At 41.6% G+C, this 24,160-nt stretch overlaps 1 protein-coding gene across 4 annotated transcripts in view; it reads right to left on the bottom strand.

Annotated features, from left to right (window-relative positions):
- EPB41L4B (erythrocyte membrane protein band 4.1 like 4B) overlaps positions 1-24,160 on the bottom strand; it is a 166,657-nt gene that overhangs the window by 53,054 nt on the left and 89,443 nt on the right. For all 4 annotated transcript variants that reach the window (XM_051812642.1, XM_051812643.1, XM_051812644.1 and 1 more), the window contains exons 16-17: positions 15,237-15,418; positions 9,342-9,457 (exon numbers count right to left, since the gene is read on the bottom strand). In XM_051812642.1, the coding sequence (XP_051668602.1) occupies positions 9,342-9,457; positions 15,237-15,418 (298 nt within the window). The remainder of the gene's footprint in view (positions 1-9,341; positions 9,458-15,236; positions 15,419-24,160) is intronic.

The following is a 24,160-nucleotide window of genomic DNA, read 5'->3' as shown; positions in this document are numbered from 1 at the left end:
CTGATAGATACATCTCAGAAGTTTTCAAAATATTTAATGACTTGATACTATTTTCAAGACAAGAATAGCCTCAGGGAAGCTTGAGTAATAGTAGCAAGAAACTGATGTGGAGTGAAGATATAGAAAAAAAAAGCCCAGCCAGGCCCTGGAGTGGTTGCCCAAACCTGTGATCACACTGTGGAAGAAAAGTATTATTTCAAAATATCCCACAACAGGCAGGAGAACAACACAACTATAGTGAACACTGACATCTTACATCACCTTTCAAATGTAAAGCTTTGCAAATTTAACCAGAGGGATGTGAAGTGATCTCCACTTAATTACAAGCCCAGGAAAATCTCTGTCTCAGAAAGAAAAGAAAAATCCAGGGGGTTTAAACATTGCTGCTGCTGTTTCCACTTGATGTCAACCCTTCACCTACGCAGCAATCAGGATAAGAAATTGTAGCCTCAGGACAGCTAGTTTAGTGACCTGCTCAAACACAACCTAAAGGTTTTGTGCCTTAAACAAACTATATTCAGCAGAAATGCCAACATGAATAAACTTTCCATGCAGAAAAGGAAAATAAACAAAAAAAAAAAAGAGACAAATACTAATGTATCAACAAACAGAATGAAGGAGACCAGGATTGTAAACATGAACGCTTAAACAAAAGCCTGTAATATGTTACATATTTTTAAAGAATAATTGGGCAATGGCATAACACCCATTGCAAACTTTCCTATTCTTCCTGTAAATAAGACCTGAATTATAGATGAGTAATAGCCTAGATTATGCATTTTCCACTATCATTGCTGAGAAGAGTGAGTGGTTGTATACACCCAGATAGAACAGATATATAATGCAGTCATTCAGATTTCAGTCAAAACAGGTACAAGGCATCAGTAAACCAAGTCCAGTGATCCTTGAGGTTCACCTCTGTTGAAGTATTTCAGGACAAAACCTATTTTTTTCAGTTTATTTTCAGTTATGTACTGAAACTACCATGTGATTAGTTATCTAACTTCAAAATATGCCTCTTTTTTCCTTCCTTCTGCCCTCCCCCTGGCATCCCACTGGTTGAAGGCAACTACAGTCTTACTGACTCTTTTCTCAGGTCCTTGAACAATCACAGAAAAATGGGAACATCAAGATTCTGGGGACACTTTCTGCAAGTGGAGCAAATCACAAATGCAACTGTGTTGCCTGAGGAAACTGTTCAGCAAACTTTGGGAAGGGAAAGAGCCAGACCTCTGCAGAACTCTATTGAGACTGCAAGATATTTGTGTGTATTCAAAGTTGGTCTAGCAGACTTCTGCATCCAAAATGCCATAGCTGCCAGGTACGACTTCGAACAACTGTCTGTTAAAAGACTGTTCATCATGAGATTTTTTTTTTCTCTAGCAAATTTCTAATAATTCTTACATGTTTATTTTTCAAGCTACATTTACTTTTTTTTAGAAGATGATATTTTTTGATTTTTCATTCTCCCCCCTTTCCTCCTAAGGGAAAAAGAAAACACATAAAATGAAAAGTGACAGTATCTAGCTGGAGCAACTTAGTCATCTATTCGGTCTTGAATATAACAGTAGTTCTGGCAAGTATATGAAAAAAGCCCCAAAAACCATGAAATATTTGTTTGCCAAGGCTGCCTTTTCTGGGCTACTCATGCAGCTGAGATGTGGGGATACTCAAAAGGACAAAATTAATTGTAAAAAAAGCATAACTTTTACTTCACCAATAGTCTTGGCAGCCAAAGAGAACTAGTACACATTTTAAAAGGGCTGCTATTACTGTTAACTTTTAAGTGTATTGATTTCTAGCAGCAGAAAGAACAACACACTAAGTAAGCAGTGGCATTTATAAAGGCCATGCAAAATCCCACCTTTGTTTTAACACTGGATACTAATTAAACTTCATTTTAGTCAAGCAAGATTAAGGAATGGTATTTTACTAGCTAAAACAAGACAACTAATGCTTGTTTAGGAGACTAGCTTGTTTTGTAACTAGAAAAGTTCCAAAGTCCCATCTATCTATTATTCAGATGGTATGAATATTTTTCAGTCCTTATGTTCTTCCTCCACTGCCCAATTTTCCCACATTGACCAAGAGGAAGATAAAGGCTCCCAAGGCTACCCTTTAGCTGGGAACCCTCAAAAGGTCTAAATCTCCTGCTGTATTCAGGATTATGCCAGACGACTCCATGTAATGGACATCCCCAGTATGAGATCTGATGTGCAAGTCTCACATTGAGATTTTCATAACCTGAGAGGTCCAAATGCTGATGCTTGCTGACCTGGCTGAAAGGGAAAGCTGCTGTTGCTAGAAGGGACACACTTCTTAAAAGCCATTTCTGGGTATTCAGTTCTACTTTAGCCCTTGCTTGGGCCACACTTTAGGGGTTTCACCTTCAAGCAAGCAAAATTTGCTTTGCTTGCACTGCAACAGGAGCAGCAGTACCTTTAGTGACTGATCACACATGAAGAGCAGACATTGCTGCAATAGCTGCTTGGCCTCGTCCTGCTCACCAGATGCTGAGCCAGTAGCTGAAGGCCACCACGTCCCCCTGCCCCAGTGGGAATGCTGACTGCACACAACCCCCATATGGGGCTTGGGAGCGCTGGATCTGACCCTGACCTCCTTTATCTTCTGAACATACGTGAAAGGCTGCTTTGCCAGCCTGCCTTGGCAGTGGAGGACTTCTCTAACACAGTGCAGCACATCCTGAATTCTGCTCTCCCGCAGCTGATTAGTTGAGATTATTACACACAGAGTCAGTGGCACTGAAGATTCAAACTAAAAGTGAACTCAAATCACAGAACAAAGTAGGACCTCCTTACTGCAGCCTGTTAGCGCTTATAAGCATTTATATAAGTTCCTATTGTTCCTTAATGTCACTAATATTTACATATTAGCTCACTCATCCCCCAAATTAACTCCGAAAGTATAAATGTCATCAAGAAGGCAAAAGAAAAGAAAAGATTTCAGGGATAGAAAAATACATGCAGGATCTTCTATGGTTCATTTCACTAGTTTATAAGAAAATCAAAGGTCTAAAACCTGCCTGCATTAAGAATCTCTATATACTATTGCTGCAAGAATGAAAGCTGTAATCTCATTTATTTTGCTATATAAGAAAGGAATTTTACATTTCCTTTTTACAATCCTCACTGCTTGCAGTGATGAATAAAGCATAAAGACAGCAGCTGGGTATTCAGATGTTGACCCGGGTTGTCAGTTATTAAAATTTTGTTTTCATTTATAAACTAAGAATATTCTGTTTGGAAGTCATTAGAAAGTTAAACATGGCATAATGTTAATGAAAATTCCTATTTTACCATTTCTTATTATGTAATTCAAAACAATCTTAGATGGCCTTTCAAGTGAGTGTCTTGGAGTCAAACTTGCATTTGAAAGAGATCATTTTCTTGCTTAGATTTGCAATTTAAACTCATCCTAAAAGGTTTAGAAAGGAAGAAAAAAACCATTAAGATACCTGATAACACTCCAGTTTTCCACCTCCAGTTCTGCGGGTGCTAAATAATAGCAACATTGCTTTCACCATTGATGAAGAATTTTATTTTTCCAGAGGAGAACACTGGAGAATTGCAATTAAATGGATAGAAGTGGGTCAAACAAGCTCAGATATAAACACACATAAAACTAGAGGCATTTTTTTTTGTTTTGTAATCGAGGTCTTTGGCTTGTTTTTCTCCTCCCAAACATTTACATTAAATTCAATTACATTTGCTGGTACTAGAACTGAAGGCAGATTTGTACAGTGCTAGATAATGATGACACTGGCTTTAGTTTGCAAGTGAATATTAAGTACATGCACAGAATATAAAAATAGTTGCATGAAACCCAGCAATTCCACTCTCGTACATACCATTTCCATTCTCTCTGCTTTAAAAGGTTCATTCTTTGGTCCACATCAAACTTTGTATCAAGAGCAAGATTCATGATCTTTCACCTCTGTGAATTTATCGATAGCCTCTTCTTAGCCAAACAGCATGTTTAAAACATGTATTTGACTGGACATAACTGAAGAATAGAATTAATATTTTCTTTAGGAATCTAGGTCTATTCTTTGTTGCTAGTCATCTCTACTAGTGGGAGGTAAAATTTTAACAAAGACAGCACAGATATATAGGTTCTGAAAGTACATTAGCTATATAAGATGTCCTGGGACTCAACTACATCCACAAATGTGCACGGCAATCTACAGACTCCTTTGACACCTTTCTACTAGGAGATTAATTGATTTTTTCCCCATGTGATAGCTAACATCAATTACAAACAGAAACCACAATGATAAGACCTGTACAATTACATGTTATTCTTATTCGAGGCAAAATTTGCAAGCAGAAAACCGCAACTTCTTTATTAGAAAAAAAATACAACTGGAAAAAAACCAAAACAGCCACCCCCCTCATTAAGCTGTCAGACACAAAAGATCTTCCCCATGTCAGCTATCAATTGGTCTAATGAAAGATATAACTCCTGATAAATCTTGTTATGCTTATATCCTTGAAGCAAAGCTCTTTCAGTCTTGGCGTCAAATTTATTCTATAAAACACTATTGCTCAGTATTATTAGATCCTGCCTCTGTCAGTGTCAAGCTTCACAATAGTCTTACTGGGCCACAGCAGTGATGTTTCCCAGGACATACCCTCTGATCAGTGTATCACACGCAGGAGTCTCATCAACAAAGTGAGTTGGTTTTGCGGGTTTTCTCAAACTACGAATGATTTTCGGAACTGCAGTAGCTTTAGGCTTTGCAGTTATGCATGGGCAGGTAGTTCCACAGTTTTTTTGCAGGTGGTGTCATTTGCAAGCAGTCAATCTGCATAAGTGGGCAGCTCTGTAATATGGTCTTGTCCTGCTAGCAAAAGGCCATAAGCTTCGAACAGTTTGCAAAGACAGTAAGGCTCATCAGGCTCGTTCTGTCTGAAGCTTTCTCAATCTGCCTGAAGCTTTGTTCTACTAAGTTTAGCTGTAACAGCAGTAATTTTATATATGGGAACAGTAACACAAATAGTTATTCTTTGTAGAATGAAATATTTATGACTCTAACACAAATATGTAGTACAAAGCAATGTAGGGCTGGTATGATAATGGGGGCCTTGAGAAGTGAAGACATAGGACACAGGGTAGAGGAGAGCTGACAAAGAGTGATAGCCCAAGGGGCACAGGCTGGCACTGGGGACCCATAGCTATAAACAACTCACCAATGGCCATTCAAAGTGCAGACCTTGACCTGGAAAAAACTGGTTTTAGGGGCAATGAAGAGAGTGAAGACAAAGTGTATAGCATACAGATGTAAAAGCCACCATGTACAGTAAAGTGGGGTGTAATGTGAAGATGCAGATCAGTGAAGAAAGAGCAAGATGTAAATGCTTGTTTGCAAACATACAAAAGGACCCAAAGTATATCCTAGGATGGAACATTGGAACAGGTTGCCCAGGGAAGTGGCTGAGTCGCAATCCATGGAGGTATTTAAAAGACGTGTAGGTGTGGCACTGAGTGACGTGGTTTAGTGATGGACTTGGCAGTGGTGGGTTAACAGTTGGACTCAATGGTCTTAAAGGTCTTTTCCAACCTAAACATTTCTATGATTCTCTGACCATTATAACATCCCCTCTGACCCCAGCAGAATGAAATCACCAACCATAGGATCCAGGGGTGTAGGGGAAGGGTGAGCATAACACCAGGAAAAGTGGCAGAAACAATTTGAAATGTATTATTATTCTTTGTTTTTATGTAATAAGTACATCTGGGCTAATAATTACTAGACTCCCAAGATTTCAGAAATGTTAACAATACATTTTTGGTTTTATGTCATAGACACACAGAGCAATGGGGGATGGGACAACATATTTTTCTAATGAAAGGCTTCCAAGAAGAAAATCGGAAATACATTCACTTAGGCTTGTCTCTCCTGGAGATTAGGGAGTCCACTAGCACCAAAAGGACATGAAACTCATGTCGAAATGGACTTTCATCATTCAGTAGGTGGACAGACATATGATACACTATAAAAAACAGCTCTGGGAAAGAGAATGGACACATCCATTCATCATTCCCATGAGACAAAGTTTGCTGTAGCAGGCAATCAAATTAATTAACTGCTGAATCTAATTTACTCAAATTCTTGTTAATTCTCCTATGGATTGATTATTAAGCCTGACAAATTCTAGCCCAAAAGCACTTTGCTTCAAAAAATAACAATTAGCAACAGGAAGGGAGAGAGTGAGTGAAAACTGAGACTTCACAATAGATGTGGAAACCACCGCTTTTTTTTTTCTTTCAAAAATAGAGTAAATGAAACATCTTCTTAATAGATTCACTGGTTTTGTTTAAGCATAATATTTCAGAGGATGCAAAACTAGGGAATAAAAAGCACTTAGTAGACCAGAAATCAATGGAGTGGTGCAGGAGAGGTGTTAACATTTCATTTTTTTGCCAGAAACTAGATAGATTGACCACTCATTGAAATCTTTTTGCTGCTGCACTGAGTAGCTAGTTAACTACCATAACCAAAGGAACTTTAAAGGCCACGGTCTCAGTGAAAAATACTTGTCACAGTTCGTCAGTTCATGGTTGATCAATTTTGTCTAACTTGCCTCATTGCCGTTGTGCTGGGCAATGCTCCACAGCATTTTAGCCCAGGGTTAGCCCAATATTTACAGCATGTCCCTCTCTTTCATTGGAGAAGCCATCTGCTGAGGCAACTCCAGGCTCTGCTCAGAGCTCAAAGACCTGTGGTTTACTGGTTTTAGCTTTATGAACTCTGTGTACGCATTTTACCAAGATCTAGGTCAAAAAATGGTGCTTGAAGAAGAGACCATAAGCAAGGGGTGAAAGAACTTCAGAATGACTTGCCACAACCCACAGCTTGTAATGTGAGGGCTGGATCACTGAGGTGCTTTCTGGTAGTGATTCTGGGCCAGTTTCAAGAGTATGTACAATTTTCAGATGGCTCAAAACAGTAATTTTAATAAATTTTGAGGGACTGGCCTCCTTTTCATTTGCATGGTAACTGCTGTTCACGGGACTGCTGCCCAGTTCTTAAACCCAAAGCCTCTATGGCTGCCAGGGGAGGGATTTCATTAGACAGCCCGTGTCTCTAGCCTTGCTTTTTGCTGAACTTCTGCCAGAAACAGAAGCATTTAGCAGCTCTTAGTGCTCATTACAAGACTTTTTCATCAGCTAAACTTTGACTGATGGCAGTTTCACCACAGCAGACACAGGCTGCATTTACTGTGCAGCTGCATTTATTGTGAAGCTCTGACTTGCTATCATACTGGGTTCTGCTAATTAGTCCTTAAATAAATAATCCATCTGACTGTGGACAAGATTCTAGAGCTGTAAGGACAAGTCAAAGAAAACCATTAATTATAGAAGAGCCGAGTTCTCTCTTCACAGATTTGCAGCAAATAAGAGCGAGAGGATAAGAGGTCAGGCTTTGCCAGGCAGAAGTTGCAGGGACTCTATTGAGATTACTTGCACAGTATGGTGGAATACAGGACCAAAGTGTTTTAAGCTTTCAGTTAAAGAAAGAAGAAAGACCATAAATCTACTAATTTTTAAATCACAAGGGTACCATTAAGACCATCAGTTTGGGTCTTTCGTGCAACACAGGTCAGATTGGTTTATCCACTTGTGCACTGTGGTCAACATAGAGAGAGTCCTCTCACTTCTTCACTTTAGCCCTTTAAATATGCCAAACTGAGCTGTCAATGAGCTCAATAGTACAGTTATTTAATGTAAGTTTTGGACATTGCACTTGAGTGAATGTTCTCAGCTGGGATTCAGATAGAGTATCAGTAATCACTTCAGAACTACAAAGGTCCTCTCACAAGACCTGGGTATTCACTGTATGAATCTGGGGTGGACAATTTTCCTTTGGCAAACTACGCCAATGCTTAGAAAGCTTTGCCTATAAAAAACTGTACTTATTACCAGTTAAAAGTATTTCTAAAGGGACAACTTGAGAAACGTTCATGGATAAAAAAGATGACTTCTATTTCACCCTAGTTTATTTACTTTATAATTTATCTTTTTAATTCCCACTCAAACCAACCAGACAAACCGACAGTTTCTCACATGTGATAACAAAATAGACTTGGGGAAAAGTCTAAAATATTCCACATTCATTTGTTCATTGAGAAGTCTCCAAAAATCATGACATAGGTCATGACCTCATGACCACATTCATAAGGCATAAGGACTACGGTCCACAGGTGAATTACACCACTATCCCACAACATACCCTGAACATGGTTCAAGGCAATCTTCATGACAGAAAACTCACTGCATTACAGAATAAGTTCAATTAACTATAATGTTGGAAAAAACTTCCAACATTTAATTTTTTCATTAGAAACACTTGACTCACTGATTTTCAGCCTTGACTTCCATCTTCTGGAATCCCTCATCAAGAGAAAAAAAAGATTCTGCTACATAGATATACTCCTTTGTGCTTTTACAAGCTCCTTTGTGCTTATATTTTTGGTACACGTGGTCATCTCCCCTTTGATTTTAATTTCCCTAACGCTTGTTAAAATAATATAAATAACAAAAGGTTGGTTGTAAAAGTAAAAACAAAAAGGCTTTGTAAAAACAAGGTAAAGTAATTTGAGTTCTCCCTTGAGTTGACTCAAAACTCTGCTTTGCTTTTAACAGACCTGTACAGTCACTGGGGGCCCAGACCCACCTCATTTGAAGCCAATGGCAATGCTCGCATTGAATTCACTGGATCCAGTCCAGGACCAATGTGGTTGCAAAACAGAGGTCCAGGTCTCTGTGGCCCTATCCAGACTCAGATCAAGGTACCCCACAGTGCAGGGACAGTGAATTTAGCCTCACATGGAGCCACCAACCTGCTGGCCCCTGATCTCTGGTAGAAACAGTGGGACATGAATATTTTGCCATCCTTGACAAAAAACTCACTCATAAAACACCCACTACTAACATCAGATGCTGGGGGAGTTTAAGGCATAACATGGACTCCTCATGTAGAAAAACAAGATTTTTGGTTTTTTATCACTTAAAGTGTTGTTATTTTTTTACAGCTCGGGGCTGCCTAGACGACTAACTCTTCACAACTGAACTAAACCTACATCATAACATTGTTGCAGCAGCTTATGAAATTTTAAAAGGCAAAGTTGATTGAAACGCTAAATCTAAAAACCAAATCCCAGTCCCAAAAGGAGACGGGGAGAGGTGATTAAAAAGCAAGCTGGTTGTAGATGAATGTTGATTTGAATTGGAGGTGAAAAAGCAGCAGCTTTTGAATATGAAGTGACAAAGGGGCTCTGGCATATATATATATAAAAGTACACATGTATATGCTATACCTTGTTCATGCCGACGTGGAGGGCTGGCCATGGTCCAACTACCTTCACACTCTCTGTTTCTATTTTCTTCAGATGAGAAGTTTCATCATAAAGAAGGGGAAGTCCTGAGCTCAGTTCTAAAAAGATGCCCAAAAGAAAGAAAGAAAAAAACAGTCTGAAGGAGGCTACAGAAGAACTGCAGAGCAAGACACTCAATTCTATTTGAAGAGACAGTGGTCAGAAAAGTATCTTCCCTGTAAGACCTTCTAAAATGTTTCATAATTATGCCTGTCAGGCATTTCTATTTAGCAAACAATTCCTCCCCCTCCTGCTTCTCACCCATCCTTTCATTTCAGCAGGACTTTTGCCAGCTTTAGGATACATACTTCTCTCCTTACCTCCCCCCCACCTCTACCACCTCTATATTCTAAAACTCAGTTGACACCAGAGGGATTATTTATGCAGCCAAGGTGCCATTCTCAGAACACGTGATGTGCAAAGACATTAGAGTATAGCTTTTGGCTTCTCTCAGACATCTTTATTTATATGCCAGCCTCTTTAAGACTGCTGTCAGGAATTCGCTGTGCTTTGTCAACAGAGATTTTGAGCAAGCCACCGACACACAAAGATAAGGAAAAATACTTTTTGAGACAGCTCTGAAAGGTCTCTGTCAACATATTGGGGGTGGTGTGGCATATATATGTGTATTTGCAAGTACTCTGAGAAAATAAACTTCATCATGTGATGATTTAACTAATCTCTGTGTCTTGTATTTCTTTTTGCCATGGATTCTAGGTAATAACAGTTGGGAACAATCCGGTAATCTCTGGAGTCTGATTCAAAGCTCACTGAAATCAATAAAAACCTTGCACTGGCTGCAGTTTGGTTTGGATCAGGTTCTTAAGCTGTCCTAAGAATATTAAATATTACTCACTCCAGATCTAATTCTACAGCTGTTTAAATATACATTAAGGGCTTTGCTGACTAGAGACAAATTGCTAAAACCAGCTTATAGGGATATAAGCAAAAATCTGGTTTTGGCATTAGTGAAACATAATCAGACCCTGAGGTAATAAAGTCCTAGAAGGGGTTACAATATCAGTATTGACCTCCCCTTGGTGGTCTCTCATCACAAGCTAGTGTTGCCAGGGGTTGCCAGAGTTCAGCATGTCTCACATCACAGCTGACATTGTGAAACTGCCCATTGATACCCTGGGAATAAACTACCACAGCCATAAGATAAGACACGATGACTTTTTTCCTTTTTTTTCTTTTTTTTAAGAAACACAATTGTTCTATTTTCTTAGAGGGGGGAAAGTGCCTTATTTAAATTATTCAAGTTTGCTATGTTTTAAAATGGACTTCTAAGCAGCTTTTTTTGTTTAAAGGGATAGCTCTGGAAAACGAGCAGGTCAGTTTAGCCTTTTAACTCAACCTTGAAAACAGATTAAAAAAAAAGGAAAAAAACTGAAGTCCTACAAAAGGCATAAATTTCTTGAATCAGCACTAAGTCTTGGCAAAAACCAGGCTTTCATTCCAAGAAAGGATCTGGCAGCATTGTGGTTTTTCAAAGGACTGTTTTCAGCCTGAAACTCAGTCTGTGTTAGACCGTTGTCTGCTCAGGGTTATGCAAGGTCTTTCGTAGCGAGCAGTTCAGGAATAAAGGATGTCTTTTTAGAAGTGATAACCTGCAAGCTCAGCCCAGAGTTCAAGAGGCAAGCTGGGTCCCCTCTTCCCGGTCATCATTTTGTGTCATAAAAATTCTGTGAGCTGCATTGCATACTTGTTTGCATCTGCTTTCAGTGATAGCCCCAGCTGCTGCCGGTGAGTCTGCTCATGTGCATCTGGTAATCCAGGCACGGCATTGCTGTGCCAATTAGGCTAAGCAAGCAGCTCGCCCTCTCTGTGCTGCAAGGCCAACTGCTGTTGAATACAGTGGTCTTTGGGACTGGGGTTCTGTGAACATGCTGGGGAAAGATGTCCTGTGAAGAAGATGTGATCTGTGTACGTGAGCTTCGAGGTGAAGAGCAGCATCGCAAATACAATAATCAGGCCGAATGCAGGAAAACAACATCTTCTGCTGAACTGCCTTCATAAACACACACATCAGATTTGTTTCACCAGATTTCACTTTCTCCAGTAATTGAAGTAGACAAATTACTTGGAATGTGAAAAATCAGGTAGGTCTGGCCTGGGTTTGTTTTCTGTAACAAAGTCCCAGGTTGTGTGTTTGCTGAGAAACATGCACTGGTATTTAAAGGGAACTTCGGCTGGGCATACTGTTGTTTCCCTCTCTCCTGTCTGTGTCCTGCTAATTGCACTGGAATTTTGGCCTGTATCAGAATAGATGCAAGGCAGATGCTTTCTACCTCTTTCAGCCCAATGCTGGTTACATATTGGTGGGTCATGCCACGTTCCACTTCAGATGAATTTAAAACCATTTCAGAGCTCAGAGATGAGTCCAGTCCATAGCAACTGGAATAAGTCACAAAACACCTGTGGTCTCTTGGAAAACCACAAGGTAGGCAAATTGAACTGCTGGTGTCATCTCTGTCAGCCTCATGGAGAAGTTCCCGCTAAGATAGCACATTCCCCCAGGAGACCTTTTTGCTCTTCAGGCATTTCCACTTCAGATATTTTGGTCACAAGCCCCCGCTTTCCTGAGAGTGTTCCCAGGTTAGTGACCACTTACTTCCTAGAAACACTTTTCCAGCAGTGGCCTTTCCACACAGCCTAGAGCCAGACATCCATCCCCCATGTCCTCATGTTCCTGACACAGACCCCTGATAGTGTCTCCTCTCTGACTGATTTTTTTCTTGTCTCACACACTCTGCCACATGTGCTGTCCCAGATAACCGACTGACAGCCGGCATGCTCCTAACCATTCCAGTACATACTCTGTGAACCTTTACCACAGGCTCTCTACAATAGAATTTTCTCAGCTGCAATAGCTTGAGCAGCATTTTGCCTGGAAAAGGCACTTACACCTGTCACCCCAAACTGCAAATGGGTAACTGATTCTGTTTTAAGGGAAGTGGTCCTACTCATACTGCCACTGCTCTCTCAGTATAAACATGCCAGGACTAACCATGGACTGCCTTTTCAAGGAAAATCAGTTTTGCACCTCCATCCTGATGCACAAGTACAGGTCTCCGCAGGGGATCAGTGATGCATTGCTGTGGGGCAGCATGCCTATGTCAATACAAGCCAGCACACAGCATGCACAGCTGCCTAATAGCTCAGCTGGGAGCATCTGGCATGCTTGCACCACAGCCTCCCCTCAGAAGTGTCTGGTCCCTTTCTGCTGCCTTAAAGAAACTGGGAATTGGCATTCAGTGTTACTGGCATTAGGCCACGTCAGAAACCAGCACCAATTCTCTTCTCCTGAATCAAACAGCCTTAAGCAGACAAAGTGAAGAGGAAGGTAAATGTGTCTCCAGGAGCAGGTGCCACACACAGGTCTTGGCTGCTGAAGTCCCCTTCAGAGCATGGCAGCTGCTGGAAAGGCCAGGGAGGCTGCTCCCCAATAGCACTGCGAGGTTTGGGGGAGAGGGCTCGCCCTCCTCATGCCTGGGTGAGGACACGCAGCCTCCTCGGCCCCCGTTTTATCTCAAAGGTAACACTCACTGGGTACAAAGAGAACTGCTCCTGATGTTTGCCCTTGTGCTCTTCTAGGTTTTTTCTAAGGTTATTTCTGCAATAAGGAGAAGCAGGAAAGCTGTGTGACCTAGAGGAGACAGAGTGCTGGAATAAACACCTTGCGCTGGGTGGTTTTTGCTGTTTCTTTAATTACCTCCTGTCCTCCAGGTGGGCCCATGGCAGGGGGGGAAGCTAGAGACCAGCCCTGCTGCAGCACTTCTGGGGCTGAAGCTGAGGTGCTGTGAGGCTGACACAGAGCCATGGGCTGGACAGGGGGAGCCTCTAGGAGGGGGATGGGGAAAGCAGGGCTTGCAGTGCCCTCCGGGTCGGGACACTCAGCAGCAGCAGAACTGGCTCTGAATGAATTTCCTGGCATGCTTCAGCTCTAATTTGGGAAAGGAAAATATGGGCTGGCACACCCTCCAGAAAGGTCACTGCCACCCACTGTGCCAGGCTGACAGCCCGGCCAAGGCTTTCCAGCACAGCCTTGCCAGCACCCCTCCATGGCCAGTGCCTGGCCGGCACACAGGGCAGCCCTGCAACAGACCGAATGAGGCCCAGCTTGTGCAGGGCCAGGTGAGCTGCCCAGCAGTTCCCCAACAGGATGGTCTGTACTTCCCTCCCAGACAGTGCTGCAGAACAGGGCCAAGATGCAGATACTCATCGGTGGCACAGGAGCACCCAGCAGCCTGCTCTGGGCCTCTCTGGTTGTACCATGCAGGGGGTGGCCATGCTGGCCATGCTCCATGCCAGCCTCATGTGCTTCCCAGCACGAAGGTACACCACTGTGCAGCATACAGTCAATGGAAAACAACATTTTTTCTGGGATTTGCTCCTAAGGGAGTAGCTTCACTGAAAGTCCTAGCAAGCAAATCATATTGCTGCTTAGGATTCCGTCCTTTAAATGTCTACCATGCCTTGCATTTTATTTCTTGAGCTTCCCTTCTAAAAACTATCCCCTTCTTTTTGGAAAAGAAAATTAAATAAAATGTTTCAGAGTTTCTGAAACAAAGTCTGATTAAAGTGCTTGTGCAGGTAGATGCCTGTGTATTACTGCTGATGTGGGACAGCCTACAGTCAGGGTCACTCAGCACCATCCATTACAAGACCATGGTTTCAGGAATTTGAAAACTGTCAGATTAACTGACCAGGCTGAAAGTTTCCATAATGGATGCCTATTTTAGGGTGATTTACAGTTATGAAGGCAGAAACTGGTCAAAGGAAGAACTCATTGTTCCCTTCAAACAAGGAAAATAATAGATCGTATCTTGTTTTGCCCATCTTCTGAAATTCTTACACAGCTCCAGTACCTCACATAGTGGAATGTAGAGTGCAGAGATTTTAAATTTGGAGAGCAAGCAATAGGACTGCTCAATGACAGAGATGTTTCTCTTTCAGTTCCTGTCTAAATCTACAAACATTTGGCCCAGCTACATACCATTAAAAATGCCTGTACACGTTCAGCAGCAGAGACTTACACCCAAACTCCCCAAGGAACATCAGGAACAGATAGGCCTCTCTCCTCTTTGATTTCTACAAGCCCAGAATTTCTGCACCAAGGAAGTAAGCATATTCCTGTCATGATAGTGCAGTAATTGATCCCACTACCCAAACTAAAAGCAAGATGCTGTTTGTCCAGTGCTCCAAAATTTCTGCTGCTTGTGCCCAGACATGAAAGCAAGAGTCAGATCCAAACAATGAGGGCTGAAGGCCAGGTGGGCAGATCAGTAAAAGACAAAACCAGATGAGGATAGGTTTGTGAAAATATACAAATAAATAGTAACAATGAAAAAAAAGCCTGTGCCAAGTGGCCAGAGACTCCATATCTGTGACTAATCGGGTATTTGTTCAGCTATGGAACACCAATCTAACACCAAATCCTGCAACCCCATAGCAAAGCCAGGAAATTACAAATCTTGTCTCATTTGCACATGCCAGAAAGCCAGCAAATAATAACAGGATACATATTCTTCAAAGAGAAAAACTGAAATGCATGTCCTTTCCTTTCCTTTCCTTTCCTTTCCTTTCCTTTCCTTTCCTTTCCTTTCCTTTCCTTTCCTTTCCTTTCCTTTCCTTTCCTTTCCTTTCCTTTCCTTTCCTTTCCTTTCCTTTCCTTTCCTTTCCTTTCCTTTCCTTTCCTTTCCTTTTTCTCCTTTCCTTCCCTTTCCCTTTCCCTTTCCCTTTCCCTTTCCCTTTCCCTTTCCCTTTCCCTCTTTACCAGAGACAAATCTGAAAGCAGCACAGTTACTGAAATGACATTCACTGTAGTGGACTTACTGGTTGGGTTTGGAACTCCAGAAACAATGTCCTTGCTGTCGGGAGCAAGGGCGCTGTAATTCGCATGGTGGTGGTGATGACGGTGGTGGTGGTGGTGCCTTGCAGGCATTTTTGTGGTATATGGTGTTCCACCATTCTCCTCAATGTTGAACTGGTGCAGATCACTGTTGTTCAAGGGATAGCTACAAAATAAATTCAGTTCAAATTAGAGCAGTAAACAGTAGTACCAATTGTACTTTTGGAGAGACAGAGCGAAAACTTCCTTGGGGAAAAAAATGCATAGCTTTTTTGTAAATAAAAGTTTTAACAAGGTATATCCCAAATCTTTACAGTTTTCTATTTACACGAGACCCATCAGATGAGAAAAAAGAATGCCTCTGCTTGTTAGTACGACTTTAAGATCAGAATTATTTTTGATTTTACACACTACACAATCTCTGCTACAATCTTCCCTAGGAAAGGTAAGGTGTTAGGCAGCAAACAATAACTCCTTTAAAGTGAAATTGTCCAAAGAGCAGACCAAGGAACAGACCCAGAATAACATTAAATTCCTGAGAAAGTTCAGTTCCTTACACTTCTGGTGCAAAATAGCCATATAAAAAGTTTCTAACTTGAGGAAAAAACGGAAGAAGATCCCATTGGAAATTAAAGATTTTACAGGTAACAACATACGAAACAGCACTTGGTCAAAAAGGAATTAGACCTATGCTGGTAAACTAGTTTGGGGTTTTTGAGTGTGTTTTGTTTGTTTTTTGGGGTTGGGTTTTTTGTTGTTGTTTTTTTTTTTTTTTTGGTTGGCTGGTTGGTTTTTTTGCATGTGTTTAGTTAGAAGAACTATCATCAGTCTACAATATAAGAAGAAATGGGGACACACTGACATTTTAATTCATCATCTCTAACTCAGAGGTGACATATGACACTGCTGCTTTTCTTCAATAGTTTTAATGGATGCTGTATCAGTTTATTGTTTGAAATGATGATGAATTTCTAGAAATGATATTTTCTCTCCATGCCAGCAAACAAAAAAGATCGAGATAACTCTGCATAGATATTGCAAATGACTTGACTGTGCTTTCCTCAGAGGAGTGCTTAAAATTTTTATAAGGTTTTAACTTATTCTATAGTCTTGCATTAGACAGTAGTTGCAGTAAATCAATTCATTCCAAGAAAAGATGAATCCCCTGACTATTTGAAAAATGCTAAAGAAATTACATCTTCAGCTGCATGGGTTTTCATTTTGCTTTTATTACTAAGAGCAGCCAAAAACTTGACAATATGGAATAAAGACAAACAGAATAATTAGAGGAACAATGAATAAATTATACCTAAGCTACTTGCTACATATGTTCTCTGCAGATTACTTAGTGATTCAAAGCAAAATTAACCAGTCATCTGCAAATAAACACATCTGTATAATTTCCAAAGTTATACTGAAGAATGCAACTGGGTACATTATTAATAACCACTGTCTTCTTAGTAACAACTTCTGACAACATGAGGTTTCTGACTGGGTAGTAATTGAATAACACTTTTATGCTGATTACTTTTTGAAAGCAGAAGGTGGGGAGGGGAATGTTGTGTATATTAATCTTGGCAGGTTCCCGGCATGTAGCAACCACTGCCAATAAAGGCACTTCTGATGCCTTATTTGACGTAAGGAAACAATACAAATAGGTGTCTGATCCACAGGGGACAGCTTTGGTGAGCTCAGATAATCCAGGACTGGTCTGCCTTTTCAAACTGCACTATATCTCCACTGTTATAATCAAATCAAGCAAGTGCCTACAGGGGGAAAATGGTACAGGCTAATGAGATTGCACACTAATTGTAGCAGCTCTCCTGCACTCCGCCTTCAAGCACCGTGGTGACAGTGACATTTTTTGACTGAGGGGGTAGGTGGTTTTGTTCACGTGGTTAAAAGCCTTATGGGAAACAAGATCAGTTTGGGGCTGAAGCCTCAGCACATCTTTTTTTTCAGACTATAATTGAATTTTTTTTTCCAAGACATAAACCCCCACATGCTTGGGAGTTTCTTTCATTTCACCCACTGGCAGGCTGGTTTAGCAGATTTTCAACTGGTATTTTCAAAATTAATCACACCCAATCCTTGCACCGGTTCTTCATATTGCTATGGACCTGAGGTAACTTCCATGCTAAAATGGGAATGAGCTGAGCAACTGAATGAGCCAACTGAATTGCCCTCTGGCATGAGGGCAAATGTGCACCAAATGCACTAGCCGTATTTATTGACTGTCCAGAGAGGAGAGCTCACACCATGTAAAATGTAAAATGCAGGGAGACAATTACTTCAAAGAAGTAAACAGGTGGCCCAGAAAAGCAGATGTTCAGATATGCACTGAAACCCTTGAGGACAGGTCACAAAGCCCTAGACAGGGTGTCAATGCCCAGGCATGTGAAATCCCATGTTCAAACTGCTGGCCCATTTAAAAGGATGTGGTAATTTGCACTCTTCCAGAGCTGACAGCAAATGACAGATGTTGAGGCAAACTCATCTCAGTGGTCAGCCAACTCTTGCATTTCTGATGGATATGAGGGTGGGCTTTTGCACCCATACCCTCACTACTAGACCAGTGAGTTACTGAACAATCATAAACAACAGACCTTGCAGCACTCACAGAGGCAGTTGACTAGAAAAGCTGACAGTACTCAAACAAAAATATCATGAGTATTCCGAATCCCTTTTCTGTGTACTCTCACCTATATATTTTAGGGGCACACTGGACATCTTACTGCAGTTTCTACAAGGTGGTATTATTATTATCACATATCACATCTTTTTTTTGCTTACTTTTCTGTTCTTCCACTGTCTTCAATCTATGTTTTTCACCTCAGTGCATTTTTTTGTCATTAACTTTGCTTTCTATTGCTTGCTTCTATCTGGCTTACCTGAATAGAAAACATGCTCATGCATCCTTCCCAATCCATTGAGGTAAATAAATCACTACTTTCAATGAACCAACTTTCTGACCATATTCTAAGCTTTCCAGGTATTCATACTTGCTCCTTAAACACCAAGTAACGCTCTCAGACTATGTGCATTACATGGATAGGTAGCAGTTTTCATCCTTTCTCTTGTACCTGCATTTTGGCCATCCTAGTAACATGACAATGTAACACCCTCGCTTCGCCTTTTAACAGCTTATTGGCTGTCCTGCAGGTTTCCTCTTTTTTCCCTGTTATTTACTGGTGTAGTTTTCTCAACAAGCTCCAGCTGCTTCCTATAAAACCAATTCCTGTCCTTCAAGGAAAATGAGGCAGGGCCCTACAGCCTATTGTGTAAAGGAAGAAAATATTTCTTTCTTCTCTGTCCCTCACTCAGGCAAAGCACTCCAGAGGATTCAGTTACTGAAGGCTGAACCTTCAAAAAAGCCACTTAAAGTTCACAAAACAGTTGGTGTTGCCTTTAGACTCAGAGGCACAATTCCTGCCTTCGGACTAAAAAGGCAGCACATCGAGGAACAGGGCAAATAACATGTATCTTCTGATTACCTTTTCCATTTAAAAATTTTTATTTACATTACTATTCCTCTGCTCCAATTTTATGCTCCTCACACTTTACCTGAAAAGCTACTTTCAGTTGACATTCTTAGATTTCATGTACTCCAGTCACCTACTGCCTTACTAAACCACGCCTCTAGTGTACAATTTGCACATACAGCAAGTGTTAAGAGAACAGAGGAAAATGGGGAACAGAAAGGCTTTTGAAAGCCCTCAAACCCAAAGTATGCAGGGCTGCATTACCCCAATTGATCAGCTGAACTGAACCTCCAATGCCTTCACTAGCAGAGACTCCACAACCCTCCTGTGCAATTGATTTCAGTGTCTCACTAAGCCTGCGCATATTTCTTTGTTTATTCTGTCTCCTTTACTGCAATTTAAGCCTGCTATTTTCTCTCCCATCCATCACAGACACAGTAAGAAGGTTATTTCTTGCTACAGAAACCTGTGTTTTTGAAAATGGCCCTTCACATCTCCCCTCACAGTCTGAAAAGCTTTGAATTCTTCAGTTGCCACTCACAGATCACACATTTCCTACAGCTCTGATACATTTTGCCACTCCTGTCCATCTGGCTGCCCCCTGCTCTGACTCCAACATGCGATGCTCAGAACTGGACACCCCATTCCAGCTGAGGCCTTGCAAACACATTCCAAAGAAGAAGAGTTGCTTCCCATGTCCTACAGGATCTACTCCTATTTATACACTGGAACATGACAATTTGTTTTCCTCTATATAGCCTGCAATTGTTGACTCGTATTTAACTTCTGATTCTTGAGAACACCAGATCCTTTCCTAAACTGGCCAGGTTTCCAGCCCTACAACCTCAGCTGTGAAGCAGGTTACAGGTTACTCGTACTCAACAGCACAAACATACTATCATTCCTCCTGAGCTATGCCCTCATCTTTCTGATGTGCTAAGATCAATACCCATTCAGGACTCTTCTCTCATCTATGACAGGCCTCATATGAGAAGACTCCCACACTGGTGTAACCTGTGAACGACAAGGGACTTTTTAAAAAAGAGTAATTGCCCTTCTGTGTCATCCCCACAGCTGCCATCCTCATTCTCCTGGATGTAACTGTAGCCCTGAAGAACCATCTTTCACCTGGTTTACTCATGCACCCCACCCATGTCCCCCTCTCCCCCACTCTTCCTCCAGGCATCTCCCACCTGTCTGAAGTTACACTTGGAGAGCAAACAGTGGGGCTTTCTTCTCTCCCCTCCTTCGGGAGGCTAGGGGTGGCAATAACAGAAAGCAGGCTCAAACTATCATGCCTCTTGGATGACTCTTTAAGAGTTTAGACCTTCACTACTGTAGCTGAACAGCAGTTTAAAAACATCCCAGGCTTCCAGGTCTGATTGTGATAACTAACCTTCAACAATTACCACACCCACCTCTATTTGCTTTGAACATTCCTCCTGCAACAAACCACTGTGATTTTCCACTATTTAAAAATCCTCAAACTTTACGCAAACACGTTCACAACCCCTCTTGATCCTCCACCATCTGAAGTTCAGAACAAGCCTGATGGCGTTTTGTGCAGGTTTCAGCAGCAAAATCCACACTGCCGGCTTCGTATTGAATGCATTGGGAGAGGCATCACCCATCATCATTTTGCCGCGACACCTTCTCCAGCATCAAAATGGGCTTTAGATGTGCTCCCAAATGGCAGCTGGGGGAAGTGTTACAGTGTCTGTTAACATGTATGTGTATTAACATGTATGTAGCGAAAGCAGCCTCTGCATGTGAAACTTCAGTGTGGCAGCTGGGGGGATGAGACCTAACAGCTATGCTAAGCCAAACATTCATTTTCGGGTTTAGTCTCTCACTTTGTTGGGGGGGGGGGAGGGTTGGGGGAGTGGGAGGGACTTCGGGTTTATTCCCTGCCCACACTTCAAAAGAAGTTAAAAAAACCCCAAACAAACCACACTGAATTTTTAGCCAAATTTGCTTTAATCATATTTAGAATCTCTCATACCCATTGTGTTGCTAAAGCATGACAAGTGGCACAGAGAGACAAGGAATTTTGCATACTCTGAAAATGTCCCTGTGGAGAGGAATGAAAAGGAAGTGAGGGGATAGGAAGACAGCAGTATGTGCGTGTATAAACTAATGGTCAGAACTACTGGATTGAAGCAAAAGACTTGACTCAGAGTTACAAGAGAAAGGAGCACAGACCATAGCTAGAGGACTGCTTATAAAGGAAAGAGGATGAAGTTTCATTTTTCCCAGCCAAGGACTGGGACATACAAAAGCAATGAGTATTTGTAAGTAAAGGAGAACTGGGATCACTAAAACCAAACCTATGTTGTTTTTCTTTCCTGCACCATGTAACCATGATCTCTTTGCTGGTCAGAAGTGGCTTCCTAAACTGTGAGAAGTATAACTAAAGCTAACTGCGATGTTATACTTCCGTGCTCTGCTCTGAAAACAGGACAACATAGCTGGCCCATTTGCTTCCTTTAGGGAAGGCATGGAAAACTGTGTTGCAGATTTCTCCTCCTGCTGCTAGGGATGATCAGCAGCCCCCACCCAATCCTAGGGACACCTCAGAAAGCACAGTAGGTAGCTAGCAACCTTCTCCCGGAGAACCTTGAAAAGAAAGAGAAAATGGTGATGGGGGGAAAAAAATGTATTAAGAAATGGTGATGGAAGCAGGAGGATTTCTCCTTTAGGAGATAAAAGTATATGCACCAGCTTCCTGCACTATGAGATGCTCAACTAAGTAAGTTTTGAAGCAAGAGTAATCCGGAATTTCCCACAAGAAGAATAAAGCCTGCAGCAAAGCATGTTCTAATAAAATACCAAGAAACAAATCTTGACTCAATAAAGCCATTGTCCTCATAGATTTCACCTTATCTACATAAAGATCATTAAAAAACTTGCTTTTCTTCATTTACAAATGGTTTTAATTAACAATAGCTAATGATATTTGATCACTTGTCAAAAAAAATTCTTTGTCCCAGATGTCCTTGTAGATGAAAATACTCTGAAAAGCAGACATAAAATTTTCTGTGATAGAAAAGATCCCCTCCCAAGTCAGTATTGCCTTCCCCTTTCCGACAGAGGCAGACAATGTATGCCTGTCCTTGGGAAATAAAAGAACTCAGAGTGGCTAATCCAAGCAAGCTAACTCAGGTTAAAACAAGAACAAAACCAAGCAAGGAACTGAGGCCTCTGATGCAGCCTGCAGCTGATCTCGGATTGCTAACCATGCTACATCTTTTCCCACCACTTAACCCATTAAACGACTCAGGTCCTGGGAGCTAAGTACATCCTCATCTCACCTCTACTGTCCTCAGTATCAGATTGCTGCCAAAGGATGCAGAGAGAGAAGCAAGCACAAGACTGAGGCTTAGCTAACAGGAGAACGGGAGAAATCACAAAATGAGACAGAAGCAGCTGCTGGACACAAAAGACGAAAGTGCAAGCAGCTAACAAATGCTACAGAGCGTGTCCTGAAGGATTGCTTGATTTCACGGGTAGTTACGGTAGGGCTACATGAGAACCCTCAAGGGGAATATCAGGGACTCTTGCATGAGAACAACCCTGAAAGGCCAACACTGTCTAGGAAACCATATCAGTATCCATGTAAGATCCAAACTACCTAGGCAGCCCTGGGAAATTTGAGTATGGACTTAAAAAAACTGGGAGCAATGCAAGGAGAAAGCAGGGGTAACTGAGAGAAGAAAAGGGAAGGAAACAGGAGAATTCATGCGCATCAGGGAAGAACAAGAGAAAGGTGAGAAAAGTGACCAGCCACACGTAAACAGGCTGCTGCCCACTATGCTTGGCTGGTCAAGCTCCAATCACTACAGTCTACGACATCTTCCTAACTGTAGTCCAATTTTCTGTGGGGGTGTACGCCTAGAGGATGGAGCTCCCTGTGCTGTCCCACATTTGTGAGCTGCTGTTTGTGCATGCAGGTGCTGGTGAAGGTGCTGCTCTTCACGTCTTCTGCTCAGCATGGCTGGCTGAGTGGGTGCTCTGTGTGCATTTTCATCTCCGGAATGCATGCTCAGCATCTGTACAGGCTGGGCTCTGAAACCAGGAACCACAGCAGCCTCACATCTAGCAGATTAAAAAGGTGTAATCACTTTAGCCTTGAAGCCAATCCATTGGATTTGGCTCAACAATATATTCCGATCTTACAAAATCTCCTTTCTGTCTCTGTCCTCACAAAGCTGAAACTCCTTGGAAAAAACTTGTTTTAAAAGAAATTAATCAAACTGTCTAAGTTTCATGGTTCTAAATTATTCAGATTCTGAATATACTGTCTTCTGGATTTTCAGAAATTTCCCATAACTTTAAAATCCAGCATGAACAAACTTAACTCCATTGCCAAACAGATTACTTCAGTTTTGGTTATAGATTTTTGCCCTTTTAACACATTACCAGTAAAGCTAATGAGCAGGTAAAGTGTGCAGCAAGCAAAAGCTCTTACGAAGGCAGGACAGAATTTTTCACTTAGTTACTAAGAAGACAGCATTAGCGGGTCAAAGTAACACAAAATCAATCACTCAGCACAGCAAGGGCTTCTTAATTACAAACCTTGCAAACTGTGCTACCTCTGGGCAGGTTCTCACTGCAATATTTGGGCAACTGATCTGAGTTACAGCAAGAAACTGTCTTATTTTAAAAGCCATTTTCACAGTTTTTTTTCTTAAGTCAAAAATTGAGAATGAGACACACACATTAAATATAATGGTTGAATCTGAAAATAAATGATAACAAACAAAGCCCTCCTGGGCTAAAATTTTTGATACAGAAGCAGCATACAGTTTTACACTTAAGTTCCTTGAAGTTTGCTTCAAATCAGCCTTGCTAACTGATTCAGTGAGCCCCAGGTGCTGAAGACACAGACACTGAAATCTCAAAGCTCCCTTGCCTCTTTCCTCTTCTCCATTCCCTAAGTTTCTAGCAGACTTCATTGCTTTTCATGTTGCTGAGAACACAGCTGCGTTGGGCAGGGCACGTCTCCAGGATGAAGGACCACCGCCTCCCTAAGATCCTGCTTTATGGTGAACTTGCCACCGGCTGCCACAAGAGAGGAGCCCCAAAGAAAAGATACAAGGACTCTCTGAAACAACATCTCAGCCTTGGCCATATTGGTCACTATAACTGGTCTACTCTGGCCTCTAATCGGGAGGCCTGGAGACACACCATCTATAACGCTGCTGATGCCTTTGAGAACACATGCAGGATGACTCTTGAGGAGAAAAGACAACGCAGAAAGAATCGTGCCTTGCAGAATATACCACCTAAGGAGTCTGTCTGCTGTGCCTTTTCTAATGAGACATGTCTATCTCGTATTGGCTTCATTAGCCACCAGCGTGCTTGTAACAAACGTGGATAGAGCCTTTCCCCAATCTTTGTTCGCGAAGCCTAGCCATGATGATGAC

This window comes from Manacus candei, unplaced genomic scaffold (genome assembly GCF_025592945.1).
Source record: "Manacus candei isolate 608988 ecotype Guabito, Panama unplaced genomic scaffold, ASM2559294v1 h1tg000088l, whole genome shotgun sequence".
Taxonomy (NCBI): Eukaryota; Metazoa; Chordata; class Aves; order Passeriformes; family Pipridae; genus Manacus; species Manacus candei.
Note: the sequence above shows the minus strand (reverse complement) of the source record. Positions and strands in the feature narration are given on the sequence as shown.